The 21,365-nt window shown below is 41.4% G+C and overlaps 1 protein-coding gene across 3 annotated transcripts in view; it reads right to left on the reverse strand.

Annotated features, from left to right (window-relative positions):
- LOC117205318 overlaps positions 1-21,365 on the reverse strand; it is a 164,685-nt gene that overhangs the window by 35,553 nt on the left and 107,767 nt on the right. For 2 of the 3 annotated variants that reach the window (XM_033443600.1, XM_033443599.1), the window contains exon 2: positions 14,297-14,320. The exons of the other annotated variant lie outside the window; for it this stretch is intronic. In XM_033443600.1, coding sequence (XP_033299491.1) covers positions 14,297-14,320 — 24 coding nt within the window. The remainder of the gene's footprint in view (positions 1-14,296; positions 14,321-21,365) is intronic. 3 annotated transcript variants of the gene reach the window in all.

The following is a 21,365-nucleotide window of genomic DNA, read 5'->3' on the forward strand; positions in this document are numbered from 1 at the left end:
ACAATACCCATAAAAGGGGGTGTATATGTGTATATGGCATCGCGCGTTCTTGGTGTACACGGTTATTCAACGCGAATAACACATTTTACGGGAATATCGACTCGTGGCACGGCGCGCGACTATTCAAGAGGGTTAATCGACCCTTGGAACGCGGGCTGCCACCAGCGAGGGAAAAAATGCTCGATTTACCGGTTCGTACGCGTCGACGACTAACCGGCCAATATCGAGAACGTTTCCCGCGATTTATTTTCACCGTCAATTACAAAATATTTTTGCAATTTATGCGACATCCGGTCGGTGATTTACCGTGACATATATATACGGTGACCAGGTATAAATGGCGACACGTATGAAATATTTTTAACGCGGCGTTATTTATGACTTGATTTCACCCCTTTTACACGCGACCAAGTCATTTTCTTCCGTAGCGATATTTTTCATTTATCAGACGTGCGCGTGCGCTCTCTTGATCGTCGACGGGAAAAATTAAACTCGACAGAAACGGAATTAAAAGGAGGATGAAATGGTACGGCAACGGGAAGAGGGGGAGGGGGGAGGGGAGGAGAGGGTGAAAACGAGGCGGTCGTTTCCGGCACGAGGAGTTTCGGCCGCTTGCCATGGGAACGTTGTTTTTTAACTGGTCGATAATTAACAGGACTAACGTTTTATCGTCCGCGTGGAATCGGACTCGTTCAATTTCGTATAAACTCTAATTGCTGGCATGCCACGTCCATATATTTTCTCCGTCTCCGTCCATCTAACAAACATTGCTTTTCGCTTCCTCTCGGTTTCAAGTGTGGTACGGCTTTAAATATTTTGTAGTTCGTTTAACCGCGTCAAATTGAAGCGAATTCGAGTTCGGCCGATGTAAAGTTTGTTCTGAAACGTGGCCTGAAATCTAGTCTCTCTGGTTCGCTTTTCGTTGGAACCATTTCAACCGAATTACACCGCCATTTGCGTGGTCATTGGTTTGATGTACTGCTATCGAGTACATCAGAAGAAGAATTTATATAGAATACAATTATTTAAACGAGTGGAAACTGATGTTTGGATAGTAGAAGAAATTTGACGAATAACATCGATAGCTACTAGTATTTCGAGCTTTTTCAATCGAAAATATTCTGTTTTTCATCTCTGCCTCTTTTTCTCTTGTTTTATTTTAACACGATATCGGTTACCATACATTGAAGCGCGTTTTGTGCGACGATCAAGGTACAAAAGTTTTGTCATTCGATACACGGTCGTTTCGTGTGTCCATTATTCCCGATTTTGACAATTTTCAACGTATTCAGAGAGACTATTCAACAAGTCGGAGCTCGATCGTTAGAGCCTCATAAAACGTTTCCACATGGTCGAGCAAATGGCGCCGGGAAACAAGGATGTAGTCGAACTGCGTCTGTCGAAATCTCAATCGAGGAAATCCATGTTTGGACTCGATCAAAGATAACCGTTTCGTCGAAGAAATTGGCGAGAAATCACGAAAACGAGCCCCCCTTGATCGAAGAACGATCGAGGATCGGCTAAAACAATTGAGATAAATGGTGGCCGCCACTTTTCTATTGAGAACGTCTTAACTCGAGATAACAATGGGGAACGAACGAGCAAGCTTAATTAAAAAGCAACGAGTAGCCTCTTATGGCCATTCTTTCGCGTTGTGGATGAGCAATTTCCTTTCTGAAAATGAATCGTTGGAAAGGTACAATCTTTCGCGTCGCGTTCGCGAACGGAACGAACACGCTTCCGGCGATTACAACATGCCACTGTTTTATCGTGGAGAAGAAAGAGTAAAGCACCCAGGGACATTTTTCCAGGAAAACGTTTTCATACTGTATTCTTCCTCTTGTTCTGATAAATCTCTTTACATCGTTGGAGAATTTTCTCGTTTGAACTTTACGTTAACCGAGGGGACTTCGTAAATTATCGCGTGAAAAGAAACATCAGTTTCGCATGAGAGTCTCGCGACGTAAATATGTCTTTCTTTCGATCTCACGATCATCTGAGTATTATTCGATCACTTTGAATCGCATCGAGTTGCGTTAAATCACATTGAGTTGTTTTCAGCCGCTTTGGGTCACGCCAAACTCGAGTCAGGAGCTGATATGCATGATTATAGTTATGCGATTTTGGAATTCACGATGCAACAGAGCCGCGTTATTAATGCACAGGTAACAATGGTAATTTTCACAGTGCGGAAAGCGCTCGAAAGAAAATGATGATTTTATCTGGTTGCGAGAATTGATGTCAGAGATCGGAACCGGTCGCGATGTCAAATGGGACTAGGACCGAGTAATTTCATTTTCGACGAACCAGCGAATTCTCTCGTAGCTATGTACCTGTTTCACAGACACATAGGGAAGGGCCATTGCCTCGCTAGTTCTCTACACCATCGTCCCTTGTTCTCTCCGTGAGCCTACGAGTTCCCCTTTAGCTCCCCGTCTCTCGTGCCTATATCATCCGTTACATGTGCACATTGCACCGACGAAATACATAGCCGCGAGTAAATACTGCATAATGGAAATGCGGTTACTCGAATTGCATAATTTCGTATTACGTTGGCCGAACGTTACACAACGCAGCAACGTCACGGCCGCAAATTCTCCAACGATTTTCTCAGAAGTCAATTACTGCCACGAGCGTTCTGCTTCCTTCATCACCGATTCATCGAGATTCTCTCCTACTGTCACGCGTACGTAATAATTTACCGCGAAACAGTATTGTATTACTATTATACATTCTTTTCTAAGTTGTTAGGACTAGCACATTATTCCCGTGGCTGATTATGTATCGCATAGTAAATTCAGATCTATTTGTGAAACATATAATTTGCAAACACAAACGCACGCTTGGCACAGTAATGATTAATGAGATTATACAAGATTTTCTGGCCATATAATTATTTTGCAAAGTTTGCAGAGCCTATGATTGATTCTTAAAATTCCTAAAAATTCCCACGCGAGATTGTTTATTGAAGTTTACAGCTGCTTATCGTGTTCTCTTTCTGTGGTCTCCGAACGTAATGTATCTCTTCTACGATGAAAATTACTATTGTTAATAACAAGCTGTTCAAAGAAAACTTATCCAGTTTCGTTGCAGTGAAGATGCTAAAATACAGTATAATTGTTTGTAGACTCGTTTGAGAAAGGTTTCTTTGTTCAAGCAGGTTTATTTTCTCACTATATATTTGGTTTACACCGTAGCTTTGGATTTATTTATATTACGCTTGGGATCAGGATTACAGTGTAGTACTTCTCGTGAGTTTTTTATTCGGCTGCAGCCCGTGCACATGGTTCACAGTAACGTATCTCTCCTCATTCCGTGGAAAAACCACCGAAGTTACTGATCGATGAATCTTTAATGCGACAGAATGTCGCCGTCTCGGTGAAATAGTAATGAAAATTGTCCCAATGGACGAAACTGCCGCGCGGAATTACTTATAGAAACACAAGAGAATTCGCGGCCAAGCCCCTCTACTTGCGGCATTAATTATGTCGCGCGCCATGGTTACGCGTGTGAATTATACTTTTTCATAAGTTTCACGCGTTAACACAGCCAGGTGCGTTGTAACGTTACCGTTTTCCTCGAGCGGTACGAAACTTTTCGTCTACTTCATAAAAGATGCGTCTGCACTCGGCGTTTGTCCATTGCGATAAGAATCCTTGAAAATTCAAAGAAGCGATTCTGTACCGACGCCTCCTGTTTCTTTTATCCCTGACTTCGTATTTCGAATCATTGAAAATTTAACCTTCTCATAACAGATTCTTCGTTTAGCGGCAACCACAGTAATGCAATGATGTATATTATAACTGTCTTCTCGCCTGATTCATAAATAATGCATATGCGCCAGGCGTTTGTTCACTGCGATAGGGATCCTTAAAAATTCAACCAAGCGACTCTATACCGACACTGTATCTTTTTATTTCTGGCTTCGTATTTCGAATCATTTCAGAATATTTTATCCGAGGAGGACAGTATACGTCTCACTATCAATATCGAGAAAGTTTTAAAAAATCAGTAGTGTTCCCTAAGTTTATACTTCGAGACATATCGTACGAAAGGGTTAAATTCGCCTCGAGATTCAAGGAACTTCATCCCTTCGGTAGCATAGTCACCCCAAACCCAACCTCATTTCACGCGCATTTCAAATTCCATCCCACTCTGCCCAATTCCAAGTTTCACTTGCTGCAATATTAAGCAAAGGAACGGACCGTAAACGAGTTGTTGCTTTCGAACGTTGGAGCTATATCGTTCACAAAAGTAGATTCGAATTTTCAAAAAAGGAAGCGACTCTGTTTATCCGGATATGCGGCCCGATTATCACAAAATCGTATATTTTAATCGGTCTCGGCAGTATCAGAAAAATTCTACCCACTCGAGACTCTTTCGAAACTTAACTCGGGACGTATTGTCCCGTTAAATTCATCGCAACGTTCAAGAGATCTTCAAGGTTCATATGCATTTCAGATTTTACCCTACTCTGTCCAGCTGCAAGTTTTGTTCGCCGCAATATCAAATATGCTCTTCGATTTTTCGGTGCCGCACTGTTCGCAGAAAAATGTTCGAGGAGATAGAATCGAGTTTTTGAAAAGATAGCACCTCTGTTGGACAACGACGTCCACGCCCTTAATAGCTGGCCGGGCTTCGACTCTCGGGGCTTGTTCTCGGTTGCGTTCCCCCACTTGCGCCAACCTCCTCATCCTCCTTCGCCTCCTCCACCTCCTCTGGCTCGTACGTGTGATTCTTTTCCCGGCTTTAATGCCTCCCGCGGCGCGCCGTTGCGTCATACATTATAATGCCGCCTCGCGTATGCGCCTCGGCCCAGAGCAGTGTTCACAGGGAATGCAAGAGTGAAGTTTTATGTCGCCCATAAACGATGTATCTACGTACACACGCCACCGGGCTTCGTCCGTTTTCTGGGACAACGGAAAAATACCTGACTGTGAAGCTGTTCCAACTCGCCTCTCTCACGCGCGAATGGAAACCTGCTCTTTTGCCTCTTTTCTTTTGATCTCTTTGCGCCACTCTTTACTCCTCTTGCCGGAAGACAAGCGAGGAATTGAAGTATCCGGTCGAGTAACACGGACGAAATAAGCCCCGTTCATCGAGGTACACAAGGAATTGTCCTACTTCCTTTGCTTCCGGTTGCTTGTGTAATCATACAGAACTTTTTGAGATGCTGGCTTTGAATGGAACAGGATAACGTTACAGAAGAGATACGAGGAATTGGAAGATTTTAACGCGGTTAAATAAACTGTTGAAATTAGAAGATTATTGTTACAAAGACTTTTTATGAATCGTATGAGTGAAGCAAACAGAACGAAAGGAATCCTATAGGCTTGATAGATTGATATTGTTATTTGCGTGATATTGCGTGAGTTTAAGACGATGATTAAGAAGAAATGAGTGATACAGACGCAAGTAATGGGTGAAGATTAAAATGATCGGGGGAACAATTTTCTGATTGTTTCGAACAGTATTGTATCCATTTTGCGCTGGAGTGTAAAGAATGTAAATTTAAGATTTATCTTTCTAAATTTTAATACACGTACGAGAAATGGGGAACAGTCTATCATCGCTATCGAAGTACGATAAATTGTTAACAACGATCCCAGGAAGGAATTACATGACCATTTCTTTGAAATGTACACCCGGTATGAAAAATGCATATTTTCCCCGCATGGAAATGGAAATGGGGAATTAAGACACAGGGCGCGTTTAGCGATCAAAGGAAGGAAAAGGAATAATCCAGTGTTGAATTTTATGAGAGGAAAGAAATATATTCTCTGAAAAAGCAAACCTTTCGAAATTATCTCATGGAAGTAACGGCGTGGAACGTATAGCGGCGTAAGTTAAAAATTACATTGCTGTAAAATAACAACGATAAAGGAGAACGTTTCGAGAACTCGGCTTTTCTCTCTTTTCTTCTCCCATCGCTCGACCCCCTGAGAGATCGGTAAATTCGTATCGAAATCGCATCGAAAGAACTTCGTGACACTCGTGAATTTTTCTCGGTTCATTTTCACCGAACCGGTTGAAGTCGTGCTTTACATTATGAAATTGCTCGCTCTCGAAGCTCGGAGGAAGAAGTTAACATATTTACTCCACCACTCGAAAGCATCTGGACACTTGCATATTTTTATTCAATATTATTTTCTTTAATTACAAAATTACGGACTTCAAATTAGACTGCAATGATTTTATTCTTTATAATCATCAGATACCTAGAATAGCATAAATAGCATACTTAAACAATCTCTGAGCGTGTGTTTGTACTGTTTCTATTCTATTGTGCATCTAATGATACTTACGACACATAACATCCGCAATCTATTCATTAACTATAACAACATACTATTCACTGTTACATTGTGACACTAATACATTTAACTCTGTTTCGTCCAACACGAAGGCTGTGAGGCTTCCGAGACAGAGCCGTGTCCAGAAGCAATAGAATTTCGACGTTTCGCCAGCATTGCAGTTGCTTTCGTTAAGGTGTGTCTTATTGATACTGGTGTGCGTCTGGAAAAGCACTTTTTTCTACAGATCTCGTTGTTTCAGAACGGTAATTAGAGTGACAGGGACTTGTGATTGAGAGTTCTGAGTAAGTGATCGAGATGAGGTGAACTTCCGTATTCCATGGTCAGCTAACAGCATTTTTAATTGGTTAGCTCGTCAATTAAAAACTGGATAGAGGGTGCACTATATGGAGCAAAGATGAAGACCTGTATTTCTATCGATGTTGGAGCATTTCATGATTCTACTCTTTCGTATATTTTCTTGGGAAAATACCCTTTGTTTTTTGTTAAGACGGATGTCTTGTCAAAGAGTATCTTATGTTTCGTAGTTAGTTGGTGCTCTACCATCGTTGACCGTGCATGCCTCAGTTCGGTGTACTTCTCATGTTCCTTGAGTCGTGTACTCACACTCCTCCCAGTTTCACCGACATAGAACTTGCCACATGAGCAGGGTATTTTGTAAACCCCTGGTGTCTGGAGTTGTGAGAGTTGGTCCTTGGAGGAGATGAGTATTTATAAGATGTTGATGTGTGCAAGGAAAACTGTTTTGATATTGTCCTTGTAGCAGAGTGAATAGCGACAATTCCGGCCATGAATAGCTCGAGGCTGTACTGTAATATATGCTAACAAACAATTTTCGTACAACAATTCCGTAACAAATTTCTATTTATAGATGGTATTTTCGTCTTTCTCATTAGAAATATTAAAATCTGCGTAAACATGAGCAGTCTACTTACGAGCGATAGCGTAAGCTACGAAAGAGCGAAACAGCCAGAAACTTTGGAAATTGAAGCGAATATAACGTCCCTTTTAAATCCTCGTTAAGCAGCCACTTTCAATTCCACATTTTCTCGGAGACCAGGTCATATTTGCCCCTGATAAAACAGCGAGTTAGTTTGCTAAAGTAATTTCGCTTGGTCTGCGACCGTTCCACAAGGCTGCTCGACTCATCGTCGTCCAAGAAATACCACGGAACGGCTGAATTCCGAGACGAATTTTCCCGGGGTAAATGAAAAACCAGGAAAGCCACTAACGCGACCAGGGGAACATGCATAAAATAGTAGTGCGTCGTCGCGAAGCTCCGAGTGGCTGTCGAGTGGAACGTGCAATTTAAGCGGTATTAAAGAAACGCGCGTCGCGATTCACCAGCGACTTTTTAAATTGCCTCGCGCGCCTCGGATAACTACGAGAGTAGGAGAGACCGGCACGATAAGAATATTAACATCAACTAAAATCAGATGGCAGATGAGACTATACGTCCTGGATGTGTACGAGGCGAGTTACGAGAAAAACGAGCGTTTCTTCCGACTCCAGACATTCTTGGAAATAATCCGTTCTTTCGAAATAATTAAGCAGTCTTCGTAGCGGTTGGAGAATGTCATTAGAGTTTCCAGGCAACCAAGTCATAAGCCGATCATATATGATGAGGCTTTCCTCATGCAACTGAGTTGTGTTGCGGGATCAACGAGGTATTATTTTAAGGTACGAGTGGCATTGTACGATATTACATCGTATTAGCATGGATGGCAGCGGCAAACTGAAAGTAGCGATCGATTATTTTGACGAATGACAGCTACTACGGTTTCACGATAAAATTTGTCATTTGGAGATATAAATATTCTCTTGCAAAATAATACATCCCGATATCGGGTTTTTACGAAATCGCCGTCGTAACGAAACTGGTGTGGTCGATTGATCTATTCGACGAGTGTTCGTTCAGCCGCAACTGCAAAAAAATAAAAAAAAAAAGGTAAAGGGAAAGAGAAAAAGAGAAAAGGAGCGGTTGGTCGAGTTCGGTTAGTTCCTTTAATTCGAGAAAAGGAACCAGTGAACGAAGACACGAGCGGACCAACGGAGAAAGAAAACTATCAAGAGAAGACAAATATTTGGCGAAAGTGACAGGCGTCTCGATTGCAGCGAGGCAATATCACCAATTTTGTGTCGCTAGAAGTGTTACGTGATCGTATCGCGTGATAGGACATCGTGTTTCGCACGAAATAAAAGTCTAGCGTTGCGTCAGAAAATCGGCCGAGACAACACCTATCATCCTCGACGTCGAAAACGAAGGCGACACGCTGTTCGACGAGTACGCGCAGAAATGATCGGTCTCTCGATATTGCCGTTATTGAATTCTCCGGTGACGTTGTTCCACTTTCTCTGAATTTCCTGACACCACTGCCAACCGGAAACAAGAGAATTCCCCCACGCAACACGTCGAGGAATTTCGAGAACGAACGGCAACCGCCAAGACGACGATTGGGCGCTTCGATGAAGAACCCGCCAAGGGTTGGTTTCAGTGACAAGAAACACGCTGAATGATAAACATCTCGCGAACAATACCGCGGCGACCTGTCGTGATCTGGTCTGGATGAAAGTTTGCTTAAAAAAGAAGTCATTTCAAGAGCTTTGTGGATCAATAAATCTTTATCGGAGTTTTCGAATATATATGAAGAAACAACGATACTTTTTAGGTATGGGTACATTTTACAAATATTTACTAATAAATAAATTTTACTATAATTAATAAATATATAAATTTTACTATAATTAATAAATATATAAATTTTACTATAATTAATAAATATATAAATTTTACTAACTATAAATTTTACTAATGCAAAGGAATTTTATATTTTTATAAGGAAATCTATATTTTTATAAAAAGAAATAAGGGAACAAAAGCAAGGGAAAAAGCAGAAATTTGTTTTACCTACTAAATATTACAATAAGTGCTAAATTTTATATATTTCATATTCTTATGCATATTACGCGTATTCTGTGCATTTTTACACTTTTAAATTTCCCGCATCCCTTTTCTAAAAGTAGCTGTTATACTGACCGTGTGTGCAATGTAAAAGTACCTTTGCAAATGTAAAGAGTATGTGTGAGATAATACTCGTTTCCGTCATATTCAGGTTCCCCGCATCGAACGCGTTAGCAAATTAAGTTTCCCATGAAATTGTGATCTATAGTCGACCACAACTGTTTCGTCAACTATTTGATGCCGCGTTCCTCGTTTCCTGCTCTGGTTAATCCACTTGGATTCTGCGGGTAGCTTCCATCGAGTGTCAGGACTACTTTCCACTTCGTTAATCACATTCGATGTGTCCTAGAAAGGTGTGTTAGGGACGCGTCTGGAGTTTCGAAAACCCTCGTCCGAGTTTTCACGCTCGCAGCAAACCCAGGATTCGCGGTCAGCGAGGACATCGGCCGAGAATTCGGGAGCGGGAAGGGACAGGAGGCGACAAAAGTGGGAAACTTGGCCGAGAATCGAAGCAGGGCTTGTAACTCGAGAACGAGTTTGCAACAGGAAGCGATTTGCTCGGAATTCGGTGGATTGAAAGGGGGCGTAGGGTCGCGTCACGCTGCCGGGTTAGTTTCCAAGGCCCCAAACTTTTCGCGACTTACCGGATTTCTTGGGAACTGGGTTGCCATGAACGCGTTCAACGTTCAACGGACTCGTTTAACCGCTACGCTCGCACACGGCAACGACGAGTTGCCTGTGCAACGCCAATTACGCTGCAACTTCTTGCTCGTCCGGGCTGATTGTTCGATCAGATTGTATTCCAGAAATATTGATCCTGCGGACGTACGCCTGTGGAATCTCTACTCAGTTCTCCTCAGTGATGTTTCGTTCTGCTCGTCAAGTTGATGCTTACATTATGCATTCATGTATTTTAAAAGTAATGCAACTCAAGTTTTTTCCGAGAAAAGAACCATTTGGAAGTTTACGAAAATATTACTTGCCGAACACATAATGTTAGCAAGAAGAATAACTTATTCTCGTAATTTTTCATCTTTTCCTCTTGAAGCGAACTTTGGACAGTTTTAATGTATTTTTAACACAGTTTATACGATACCGTAATTTTGAGCGAGAGAAAATTCGATTACCGAGCTACTTCTTTCCGGTGCCAGGAACCTCTTTCGATCTTTGCCACCGTGTTAAATGTATATTAACGACGCTATATCTGATATAAATGAAAGAATGCGAGGTCGTCGCGCAGAAAGGCTCCCAAGAGTATCGGCGGAATAATCAGCCATAAGGGATGATGGACAGGCAAGTCGTAAGGGGAGTGAGCAGTCATTAGTTCCCCCTAGCTCGCCAGAGATCTATCGCGATCTAACCCTGCTGCCGTCTAACGCAACGAGTCTCTTGTACAAGGATTTATCGTCAGCCATGACGTGTAACTCTTTGTTAAATATTGGATATGCTGTATTTGACATGTTACATTTCCAGTAACGCATTTTCTTTGCCGGAAGTTTACAGAATATATCCATGACGTGTAAATAATCCCGTTTTAATATGTAATTATGAGATCAGTAAGACGCTCAGGAGGAAGCCCTAAGTATCTTTAGTTTCCGGGGTTTAGCATCGCAAGAGTCGTGTTTTATTCATCCTAAGCGCGCTAGAGAAGAAATCGATCGAGTAGTAGCTCTCTAACTGGAGAACCGAAGACGAATCGTCACGAGATTACAAAGAGGAAAGACAAATCGTCCATTTGGAAAGGTTTAACTAGTGCGACAAGGGCAAGACGCGCATATCTAATCGCGACAGCTAGACAGTTGGGACGGAGGATGAAGCAAGGATGGACGAAGAGGAGGGTCCGACAATGTTAGTTGGATGTCCAAATCGGATTAAACGAAACTAAATGGGATAGTGGATTGGATTAAGTAACTGTCGACTAGGTCCGGAACGGAGTAGGTACTGTGAATTTAATCGGACATTCTGCTCTGTGAAGGACTCATCGATACGGAGCAAAAAGTTCACTTGTATAATTCATTTATCCACTGATACGTACTACGTTTGTGGTATTCTTGTTCTTAGAGCGAATTTCTGGAAAGACTCTTCGTTCTCTTTCAAATTATACAAAAGAGCGGCGGTGTTCTTTGAGAAAACTCGTTGAGAATGTTTTTCGCTTAAAAAGAAGTTGGGACAGAAGCTTGTGTATTTGAAACGACAGAGACACGAAACGAGGAACGTTAGACTGGAGTTGCTCTCCGGCAAAGGATCTCGTTTGAATTCACGTCGAAGAACTTGGATGTTTAATGTTGACGTTGATGATGATGAAACTTTGAAACTTTGCATTTACCCTTGATTATTCATCGACTGAATATCTTTTTGCTCGTAACTTGTAAAAAGAAAAAGTTGTAGTTACTTTTTAGCAAAGAAACCATAATTGCAAAGCCAAGCATTACCGCGTGTTCTCCTGTCTTTTCCTCTTTTTCCCCCTATAAAAGCTGTATCTCAGAAGTTAGAGAAAGTGTTTGGTTTTTAACAAATAGTTGCATGCATGATACCTTTGAAGTTTCAATAAGCTGACAAGCTTAATAAGAAAAAAGTTTCGAAATGTCTCGGATAAAACGTATTGATGAGCAAAGAGTGACGTTCGCCAATGATTCGATCCGTTTCGATCCGCAGGTGAATTTCACGCGAATTGGTGGTGAAAGCGACACGAAGCTGGTTTGACGAAACCAGCTTGCATGATCGGTGTAATGGCAAACTGCGAAAAAATCCGACTTGACGTGAACCTTTAATGGAGGTGTCCGGCAGTAGAACAGGTCGATCAATAGTCAGACACCAGCCACCTCATCGTGCTGCACGTTATACACCGCGTGCAGCGTCACGTGTACGCTTCGGTATGAATTAGGATTCTCTCCTGACAAATCCCACTATTTCTTCATTCATAGTACTAACAAAATAAGAGGACAAACTACTGACGAGTTTCGCCAATATTCTGAAGTGATTCCTCCATTTACGACATAACGTCAGTGTGAAATTAACAATGCTACTACATTAAAAGAGATGTTATCAATTTATTCTACACAGAAAGAAATGATTGTCAGAATTCCGAAAAATTCAAAAGTGAAATTCGAAGAGATTCGAAAGTTGAGAAGTCGAAGCTCCAGTTGAACGAAACTATGTCGCGTCATGGAAGACAGCCGTCTTTTCGCCAAGCAGCGTTTGGTACGTCGCATTGCGGTTGTTGCGGAAGACGGTCTTCTCGATATCCTTTGTGTCTGCGAAAGTAGTCGTCGAAGAGCACAATTCGTGCAAAAACTGTAGAGAAGTGGACGGAAGGTGTACGGAAGGTGTACAGCGTGACTGTGTTGTTTGCCGTCGGGCCTTACAGAATTAACGCTGCATCCGTCGCGTATTTGTCGGTTCTGTTTGCCATACAGATTAACAATTAACGGAAATAGTTGGTCGTCGTTCGGTTGCTGTTTAGAAAATAAACAGAGAAGGAGGTGAGTTGCACGGTGCACATCGGAATATTTAACGAGCACTCATCGCCTCTTCCTCTCCAGGCGACTTAGACTCGCGACCACCTCGTAACCGGAACTAACGGCCTTCCAGTTCTCCTAAATTTGCTGGTAATAACCGAAACGACATAACCTTGGAGTTCATGCGGTTTCGGGCTCGACAAGGTACGCGTTTAATTACCCACCATTTGTTCCTATGAATTTCCTTCCTGTTTCGTTGGAACCTACTTAACGACAAATTGGATTAACAACGACGAGGAGCGTGAGTTTGTTTCACGTTACACGTACCAGCTAAGCAGAGAGTCCAGTAAGCGGAGAGGAAAAGAATTTGGAAAGTTCGGTGATTCTTTATTCGACATGACACGCACCTAATAATTGTCTGACCACCAAAAGGCGGCCTTCTTCTTAATTTATCGCCTTCACGAAGGCAAAGATATGAAATGGGTGTCAGCGGGATCCGTGCCATTGGATTCGTAAAGAACGTGTGATGCCACCAATCAACGATTAAAATTCGCTTACAGACTATTCTATAGCCCGACTTGTGCCAAAAGCACTCTTCGACTAGAAATATTGCTCGGTGGGTAAAAGTGTAGGAAAGGACCAAACGAACGATAACGGTGATAACGGCGATAACGTTCTATCAATCGATCCTCCATTAAGCGAAGTACCATAGAGAAAACGCGTCCATATTTTTCCCAGCGATGTGAAACTTATGGATCTCGATATCGACCGTGACAAATTGCTGGATGATCGTTCCGACGCGTGATTCGCGGTTTACGGGACGATTACGTTGGTTCGTCGTTGCAAGAATCCTGTAATGGAATTCCAGTCGCTCCTTCACCAACAGAGCGTGTAAAGGACGAAAGACACGCCGATAGAATCCCGTTTCGGCGTTGGTATACCCGCGAAAATCAGCCGAGGCTGACTCGAGATTTCGTGTGGTGGCGTTCCACGAATTCCATCGAGTTACTTCACCATCGAAAGATCAGGGAAATCGAGCGATCTCGAGCACGTGGAACCCGATAAAACGTTTTAAGGAGCGTTTCGAGTAGCGTCGTTGGTCTACGACTTACGGTATGTCCGCGTTCTTTCGTGTTCTTCGCGTTTAATTGCTGTTCCCGCTACTCGACAACGACGCTGGAACTATTATTTCCCGGCCGTCCGGAAATAACATCAACCTCCAGAGATTAAACCCGCCGCGACAGTTTCACGACTCCGGCCGAAAGAATGATCCTCGTTTTCGGCGTTCTCGTGGTCCTCCGTCAACGTTATTAACCCTTTCCTGTTCGTTATTGCAAGAACCAGGAAAATAAGTAGTCGAACGCACAATAGAGCACGAGCATTCACGTATGACGATTATACGAAATAAAGAGAAGGGAAGGAAAAGAGAACCAGGACGGGAAAAATGTACTTTTCTCAACTTTGATCAAAGTTACTTACGCGCGAGTGAACCTAAAATGTGTTCCACGACAAAAAAAGCAAGATACTTAGGCGGGCCTGTCTTTCAGCAGGCTTTCTCTTACCTCTGCTCTGCTTGGTCCCCGACTCTGAAACAAAGAACAACATTCGACGTTAGAACACGCTTGTGCCGCCTGTTTCACTTACTGTGATTAATATGCACCTCGCTCTTTTATCCCTACACTTTCTCTTCGCTTATCGTTTAAACGACGAGCAATTAGCTAAAAAGCCTCGAACAGTGGCGATAGAGAGATCTTTTTCGACGTAACTTACGGAACGGCGAGATACAATAAAATCTCATTTATCGAAACCAGTCGTGGGGTAAAACAGTTGGGATAATCGAGTAGTTCCAATAATAGTAGTTCGATAGCTATCCTCTCTAGCACTTTTTATTAGTTCGTACAATAGAACGTGGGACCCTCCTACACAATAATTTACCAGCCAGGAAATAATATTAATGAACTGACAAACTTTATTCTGATATTCAGTTGAAACATATACCTATCGTCGTTAAATACTAATTCAACTAATTTATTTACTTTTAATTAAAATTTAATTAATTTCGTTTAATGTAACACTAAATCTTAATTGAGATGCTTCAAAGACGGGTAGAAAAAAGTTACTTGGAATCGAAACCTCGACAACATATATTTAAAGCTCATCGAAATTAATGAATTATACTCCACTCTAAATAATTACCTTAGCTTTGCCGATTGTACTATGATTGCCGAGGTACTCGATATGATAGAGGCTCGGATACGAGTTTGTATATTTGAAGCTGAGGATTAACTTGTTCGTATAAACGAAATTAGGTTAAACGGAGTTCTAATCTACGGGGAAATTAACGAACTAAGGAATCGGATAAACGAACCGATCCGATCGTTCGATTTCAATATCCAGCATTAAAATAATTGCAGCTGCCGCGGTCGAGTGCATTCGTGGGAACGACCACTAGATTAATACGCAATTAACCCTTCGATACGCTTAATTGCCGCATTATCGAACTTCCAATTTTAGGCCGAACGTTTTATCAGCTAACATTCGATTAATTAACGTATATCAGGTTATAGGTTACACACGGATATAAAGAGACGAGGCCGAGCTCAATGAGATTCGTTGGGGCCGCGGACTGGTTTCGAAACGTCGCGATGCATCATCAAAACGCGGCCATTAATTAATCATTCCCCGGTTCCGGAATTATTCCGGTCAGGTTCATCAATTAAGAGGGTTAAGCGTGTGCCGCGCGGAAAGGGATTCACAGCGAACGCGAGATTTAATTAAACGATCGTGCCAATCGATCCTCCATTCGAGTAATAACGGAAACGCGATCATCGGTATCGATAACAACAGGACAGAAAGAATTCAGCCGGTTAATCGCGTTAGTCGTCGGACGGTTCACCGATCGATTAAGTCAATTAAATTCTTTTCCTGAAGCTTTGGCTCGGTTCGATAAAAGGGGAGGAAGTGTGCGCGAGTGTTGCATTTCCTGTTCTGTGATTTGGCCTGTAGAAAATTTACGAAAAGAAAACGAGCAATTAAAAGATGCGATCTAGCAGTAGCAGTGATTAATAAAATGGTATAAAGTTGACCTGAGCTCTATTGCATAATAATTTATAGTTATTAGGAGTGTGAGTGGATTTACAAATCCTTTTTTGTAATTTTACAGAACCTCGATGGAATGCTGCGGTTTATGAATTTTCTGGACTCGTCTTTTGGGGATATGACAAATGTTTCAAGCGTTATAGTTTCCAGAACAAAGATGGAAAAGTTTGAATATCGCACAAAGTTGATTCGCAATCGGTTATAAGACGTTTGTTCACTTTTGCCAGGCACTCGCGAATCTAGAAATGTTCTGAGAGGTAATCTCGAAAGATATCTTCGGAGATGGAAATTAAAAGTAGTCGTGATATTTCCGTTGCCGTTGATTCAATAAGAAGGGACAGAATACGGCGGAAATATTCTCGATGGCGGACAGTCAAAAGTTTTAATAAAGGCACCGCATTCAAACGATGAGGAAAAAGAGCGTGCAACTTTTAAAGACCTATAACGACGCCGCTCGAAATTCTCCTTCTCCCCTCTCTCTCTCTCTCTCTCTCTCTTTGCGATTGTTCGCTAATTGGTAAAGTCGTTCCGCCGGAAACTTGTTCCTTTTCGGCCTTGCTCTTTCTCTTTTTATCGTCGTTCTTATTTTTGCTTCTTCCATTTTTTTAATAACAAGACGCCAAATTGCTGCCAATTATGGGGAGCAAATATGGGCTGGCGAAAACAGTAATCGAAAGCGAAGAAATTTTCGTGGAAGAACGCACAGAGAAAGAGAGGCGAGGGAAAATTCGACGTTTAATAAAGCTGAAACGTCAACACGGATGCAAACCGTATCGGACGATCGCAATTTTTTCCTCGACTCGGTGCACTCCCGTGTCCTGGTTTGCTTTTGTTCTCGTTCGTCGGGCGGACACCGAGAGGCGAGCTCGTGTATCGCGCGTGGATCACCGTGTCAAAGCGAAAGGAACTTATAAAAAGGATTCTCTCGATAATTAACGAAACAAGCACGGCAAAACAGAAAGGGGATTTATTAAACGATCTGGCGATCTGCGATCGAGTTTCGTTCGCAGAAACGAACATTGTATCGTTTTTATCGGTGCATTATCTTGCGAAAGTTTCGTTCCAAAGGAAGAGAGATGCGTCGAAACTAAGTTTAAATTACATGACAACGAATTTATCGTTATATTTGCAAAATATAATCGAATTATTATATCTATTAATTCTCGTGAACTCGTGTTACGATATTCAGATTTTCTTGCATTTTTCATTTTCCTCGTCAGAGCATTGCACTTCTCGCTGGACGATGGTTGTTTTTGTCAATCAACTGTTAGACTATCTCAGACTGTGATTTTGTGAATCAACTGCTTTCGATCATATTATCCTTATTTAATGCTTATTGATGAACGATCTGATCAAATTGGAACAATTAAATGTAATCAAATGATCGTTGTTGATCGGCAACGTTAATTTTAATGAAAGGCCGATTCGTTATTTTCGACATTGTTAGCGGAAACCTTTACATTTATTATTCTAAAGCTTGCATGTACGAGACTCATAATGCATGGCTATATTTTACCGTAATGAAACAAAAATGGAGTCTACGGCCGCCACTAAAGCGTACAATTACAGCCGCTTCAGTTTATTCCGAAATTTTTTCCCCTCGACAACCGCCTCGTGTCGCGTGCAATTAAATTTTTCCTGCATTTCCGAGCGTAAATAATTGAAGGAAATTCGCTCGAAATTTTGTTCTCTCTCCAGTAGCGCACCTCGCACGATTTTTCCTTGCATCTGCCAAAATTTCCCAATTTACCTTCCCCGCATTTTCTCAACATAATCCGCTTTATTACATCTCCCTCGAATATTACTTCCTACATATGAGGATGAATCGCATCATCTCTATTATCAGATCTTCCTATCTGCATTCACGTGCCAGAAAATTTAAAAGTTATCGTGAAATTTCATTTTCCAATTTTTCATGCGTAGTGATATGGAACAAGTATCACACCACATAAATTTCACGGGATAACGCGAATAGTAACTTAGAATTCCGAGGAAGAAATAAGAAAATGGTTTGTAGGTTAGATGAAACTGAAATTCGAGTCACATAGCTAGAAACTAGACACCCTATTCGTCTTTTCAATGAATTTAGGACACGTTTTCGCGCGACATTAAAAGTTACGGCCTTTGCTATTATGATACTGCGTGGCAGTTTATTTTATGGTTATTTCCACGCAACTTAGTATCATGATGTCTAGTTACTGTTGAACAGTCGATCGATGTACTTCTAAATTGTAAGTTTTAATCATGTAAAAAATTGCTAACGTCGGAGAGTGAGTTTCCAGGTTTTAACTACATCTCTGACTGAATAACAAATGATAGTCACTAGCGAATGCTACGATAAAATCGCGCACCTGCTTTGATTTCGTGGCGTTAATGTCGCGACATCAATTTCAATATCGTAACAACGGAACACTCAGTTTGTACCAGGACAAGAGTCACGACATTTAGTATCATGGCCATAAAAATCATGGCTTATTGTCACGTGAGAGCACTATCCGGTTTCTTTCCTTCTATACCGTGGCTCGCGAAAGTATTTCAGCACTTACAATGGCAGCTAGAACGTGTTCTTCTATGTACATATTGTACGTACTATGTAGAAAACATTTTGAGAAACATTAACACTGTAACGAGATACGACTGTCATAATTTTATCGATATAATTAGAAACAAATTACAAGTAAAAACGAATTAACGTATTATGGTTTATAAAATTATGCGCATATGATTCAATTATGATCGTTAATCCATTATTTTCCATAATATATTGTTTTCCATATAGTATCCATAATTTTTATCGCGTATTCGAGATCGTGATTTTATGTTTAATCTCAAAATTCGAACCGATTAATTGCCTCGTTCGCAACCTGGATAAATTTCCACCTTCATGCAAGATCAGCAGATATCCTAATACTTACGAACAGGAGTATATGTTTTCAGATTTGCTTCAAACTTTACCAATAGATATAACCATGATAGTCCAGGCTTGCTGTAATGCTAATGAAATTTGAAAACTGTTCATATAATGCAGTAAATGTTGGAATATTTCCACGAGCCACTCTATAACCAAGGAATTCGCTGGTTAGTGCAAACTTTTCGCGATATTACACCCCTTGCAATTACCAGGCTGGCGATGTCGGTGCAACTATACGGCGAATTTATCGCATAACAAACAACGAGCTCCTCCCATTGGCGAAGCCGCAACGATGTTGATTACGCTGTCGACCGTTTCCGAAGAGGCACATCTCGAATACCTAAAGACAATAACGAAATTCTTGAAAGAGCACGCTCGCTATACTCGTGCGAATCAACCCCTTGGCAGTTTTCCTTAATTCCCTCAATTCCCTCAATTTCCTCAATTCCTTTAACACGCCGGCCATCAGCCGACAATTTTCCAAATTCTTGGGTAAGCGTGCAACGCCGATTACGTTGTCGGCAGTTGGCGAAACAACGATACCCAAATACCAGGAGCGGCAAAAGCCATAAAGCCGATTACCGCGATTCCACAAATTACACCGCTTTGTCCGTGTTGCGACCGGTCAGCAGCATCGCAGCGTTGATATGCAATTATGCCTGATGCTTTGAGCTATAGTGCTTGTCCGGCGCAATACATCTCCTACAAGTGTATGATTGTTCCGGCCCATGTTTCTACGGGAGAATGATTTGGACGTTTCTTACGAGCGCTCTGATTGCCTCGCGACCAATCGCACCGGCTTTACGCCGGACGAGCCGCGATTTTCATTGCGATCGATACGGTTTCGTGCGAAACACGTTCGCGCACTATCGTCGACAAGTAGGGCGCAATTGCAGAAAACGATTTATACAGTTGTTATATTTTGAAAGTTAGAATTCAAGAACATTTCGCTGTTGTTGATTTTTTATCTCTTATGAAAACTGTGGGATCAAATGTTCTTCTAAATTTAAATTGAAACAAGGAACGCACTTGCATCGCTCAAAAATCCCTTGTTTATTTGCGATGAATCGTTTGACGCGTCGTGAAACCTGTTTGAATTTTTAATACGTGGTTAGATATTTCGAACGAGGAGGATCTTAAGATTATTGTATACGAAGCTAACATTTTCTTTTTAATCTTGAGTAGTCGAATTCTTTATTTATCTTACGATTCTATCTATCTTTGTTCAAGTTTCGATCCAAATAAGTATTGTTCAAGACGTGGAGTAAGTTGCTAGTAATCATTTCCATGGTTAACTTTACTTTACATAAGTACGCTAACACTTGTGACGTACATATGTTTTCAGGTTTTGCGACTAACGATCGATACGCCTTTGAAACATTGATATGCGCTCGAGCTGGTCTTCTATAGTTTATTCCTATGGAATTATTATAATACAGAGCGATCGATTATCTCTTAGATGGAGGTTCGTTGGAAGAAAAGGAAATAGACTGCGTGGGAAGTCCATTAATCTCCGTGTGGTTGAAAAGATAGGAATCCGGTAGAATCAGTGTTGGTTAATTACGGTACGAATAAAAGTGCTTTTAAAATAAACCGCGTGGGGAGTTTTTATCCGCTCGTCTCGTGAAAAACTTTAACCGTTAATTATTACGCGAAGGACCAGTATCTTGTCCAGATGAACTCATAAAATAAATACAGCGATGGAAACTTTCAAACAGGCAAATTAATCGTGTGTACTCAACTCCATCTAAACTAACAACTCGCGGTTTTCATTAAAAGAAGCCCGTTCGTAATTTTTTCAGCTCGGTTAAATACGTAACACTGAGATATAATTTCTTTGTTTCGCATACTTTGACCAATATACATATATCGTGAACCTAAATTCGTGGCATGAACAAAGAAGCGAGGGTGCTTTGTGGCTGAAAATAAAGACGAAAATCGAGAATAATAAAATTTCGATGGAGGCTGTGTTTCCAAGAAAATCGAATTTGAGCACGTGTGTCAAGTATACGTGTACTGGCCTCGCTCTTAATTACATTCAAACTCTGTTTTCTCCAGATTGTATCCTACATTCTCTTCTCTTATTTTCGTATATAGGACAGCTCGCTGTCGATCGTTTATTGTCCAGCTGAAAATTATACAAATTCACGTAAAATCAACGAATCTCGCAACTTAAATTTTTCAATCTCCAACGCCAGATCTCCATCGATTGCGATGGAATTTTCTCATATTATATTTTCGTCTCAGTTTGTGCAATCTCTCTCTGATTTTACTTGTACCATGAATTTAAGACCACGCTGTATAAGTAATGCTTTTTTTCAGAGATAGCCGTTCCTTCGATAACCCAAATTCAAAGCAGGCACGCGACGAAAGAATGGAAAGAGGACGAAAAGAGGGTGGAAAGGAGATGAAAAGAGAGGGTGACTTGCACACGACGAAAGACCACTATCTTTTGTCACCGTTCTTGATATTCTTCTTTTTTCTGTTCCGTCAGGAGGTCGAAGAGGAGTGCGCTTAAAGGCAGGAAAGCGAAGAGGCGTCTTGGAATCGTCGCTAAGATAACCCGCAAGAGAAACATCGGACAACCGGGCTCCAGAGAATCGACTATCTTCTCCTTTATT

This window comes from Bombus bifarius, unplaced genomic scaffold, assembly GCF_011952205.1.
Source record: "Bombus bifarius isolate JDL3187 unplaced genomic scaffold, Bbif_JDL3187 scf7180000007990, whole genome shotgun sequence".
Lineage (NCBI taxonomy): Eukaryota > Metazoa > Arthropoda > Insecta > Hymenoptera > Apidae > Bombus > Bombus bifarius.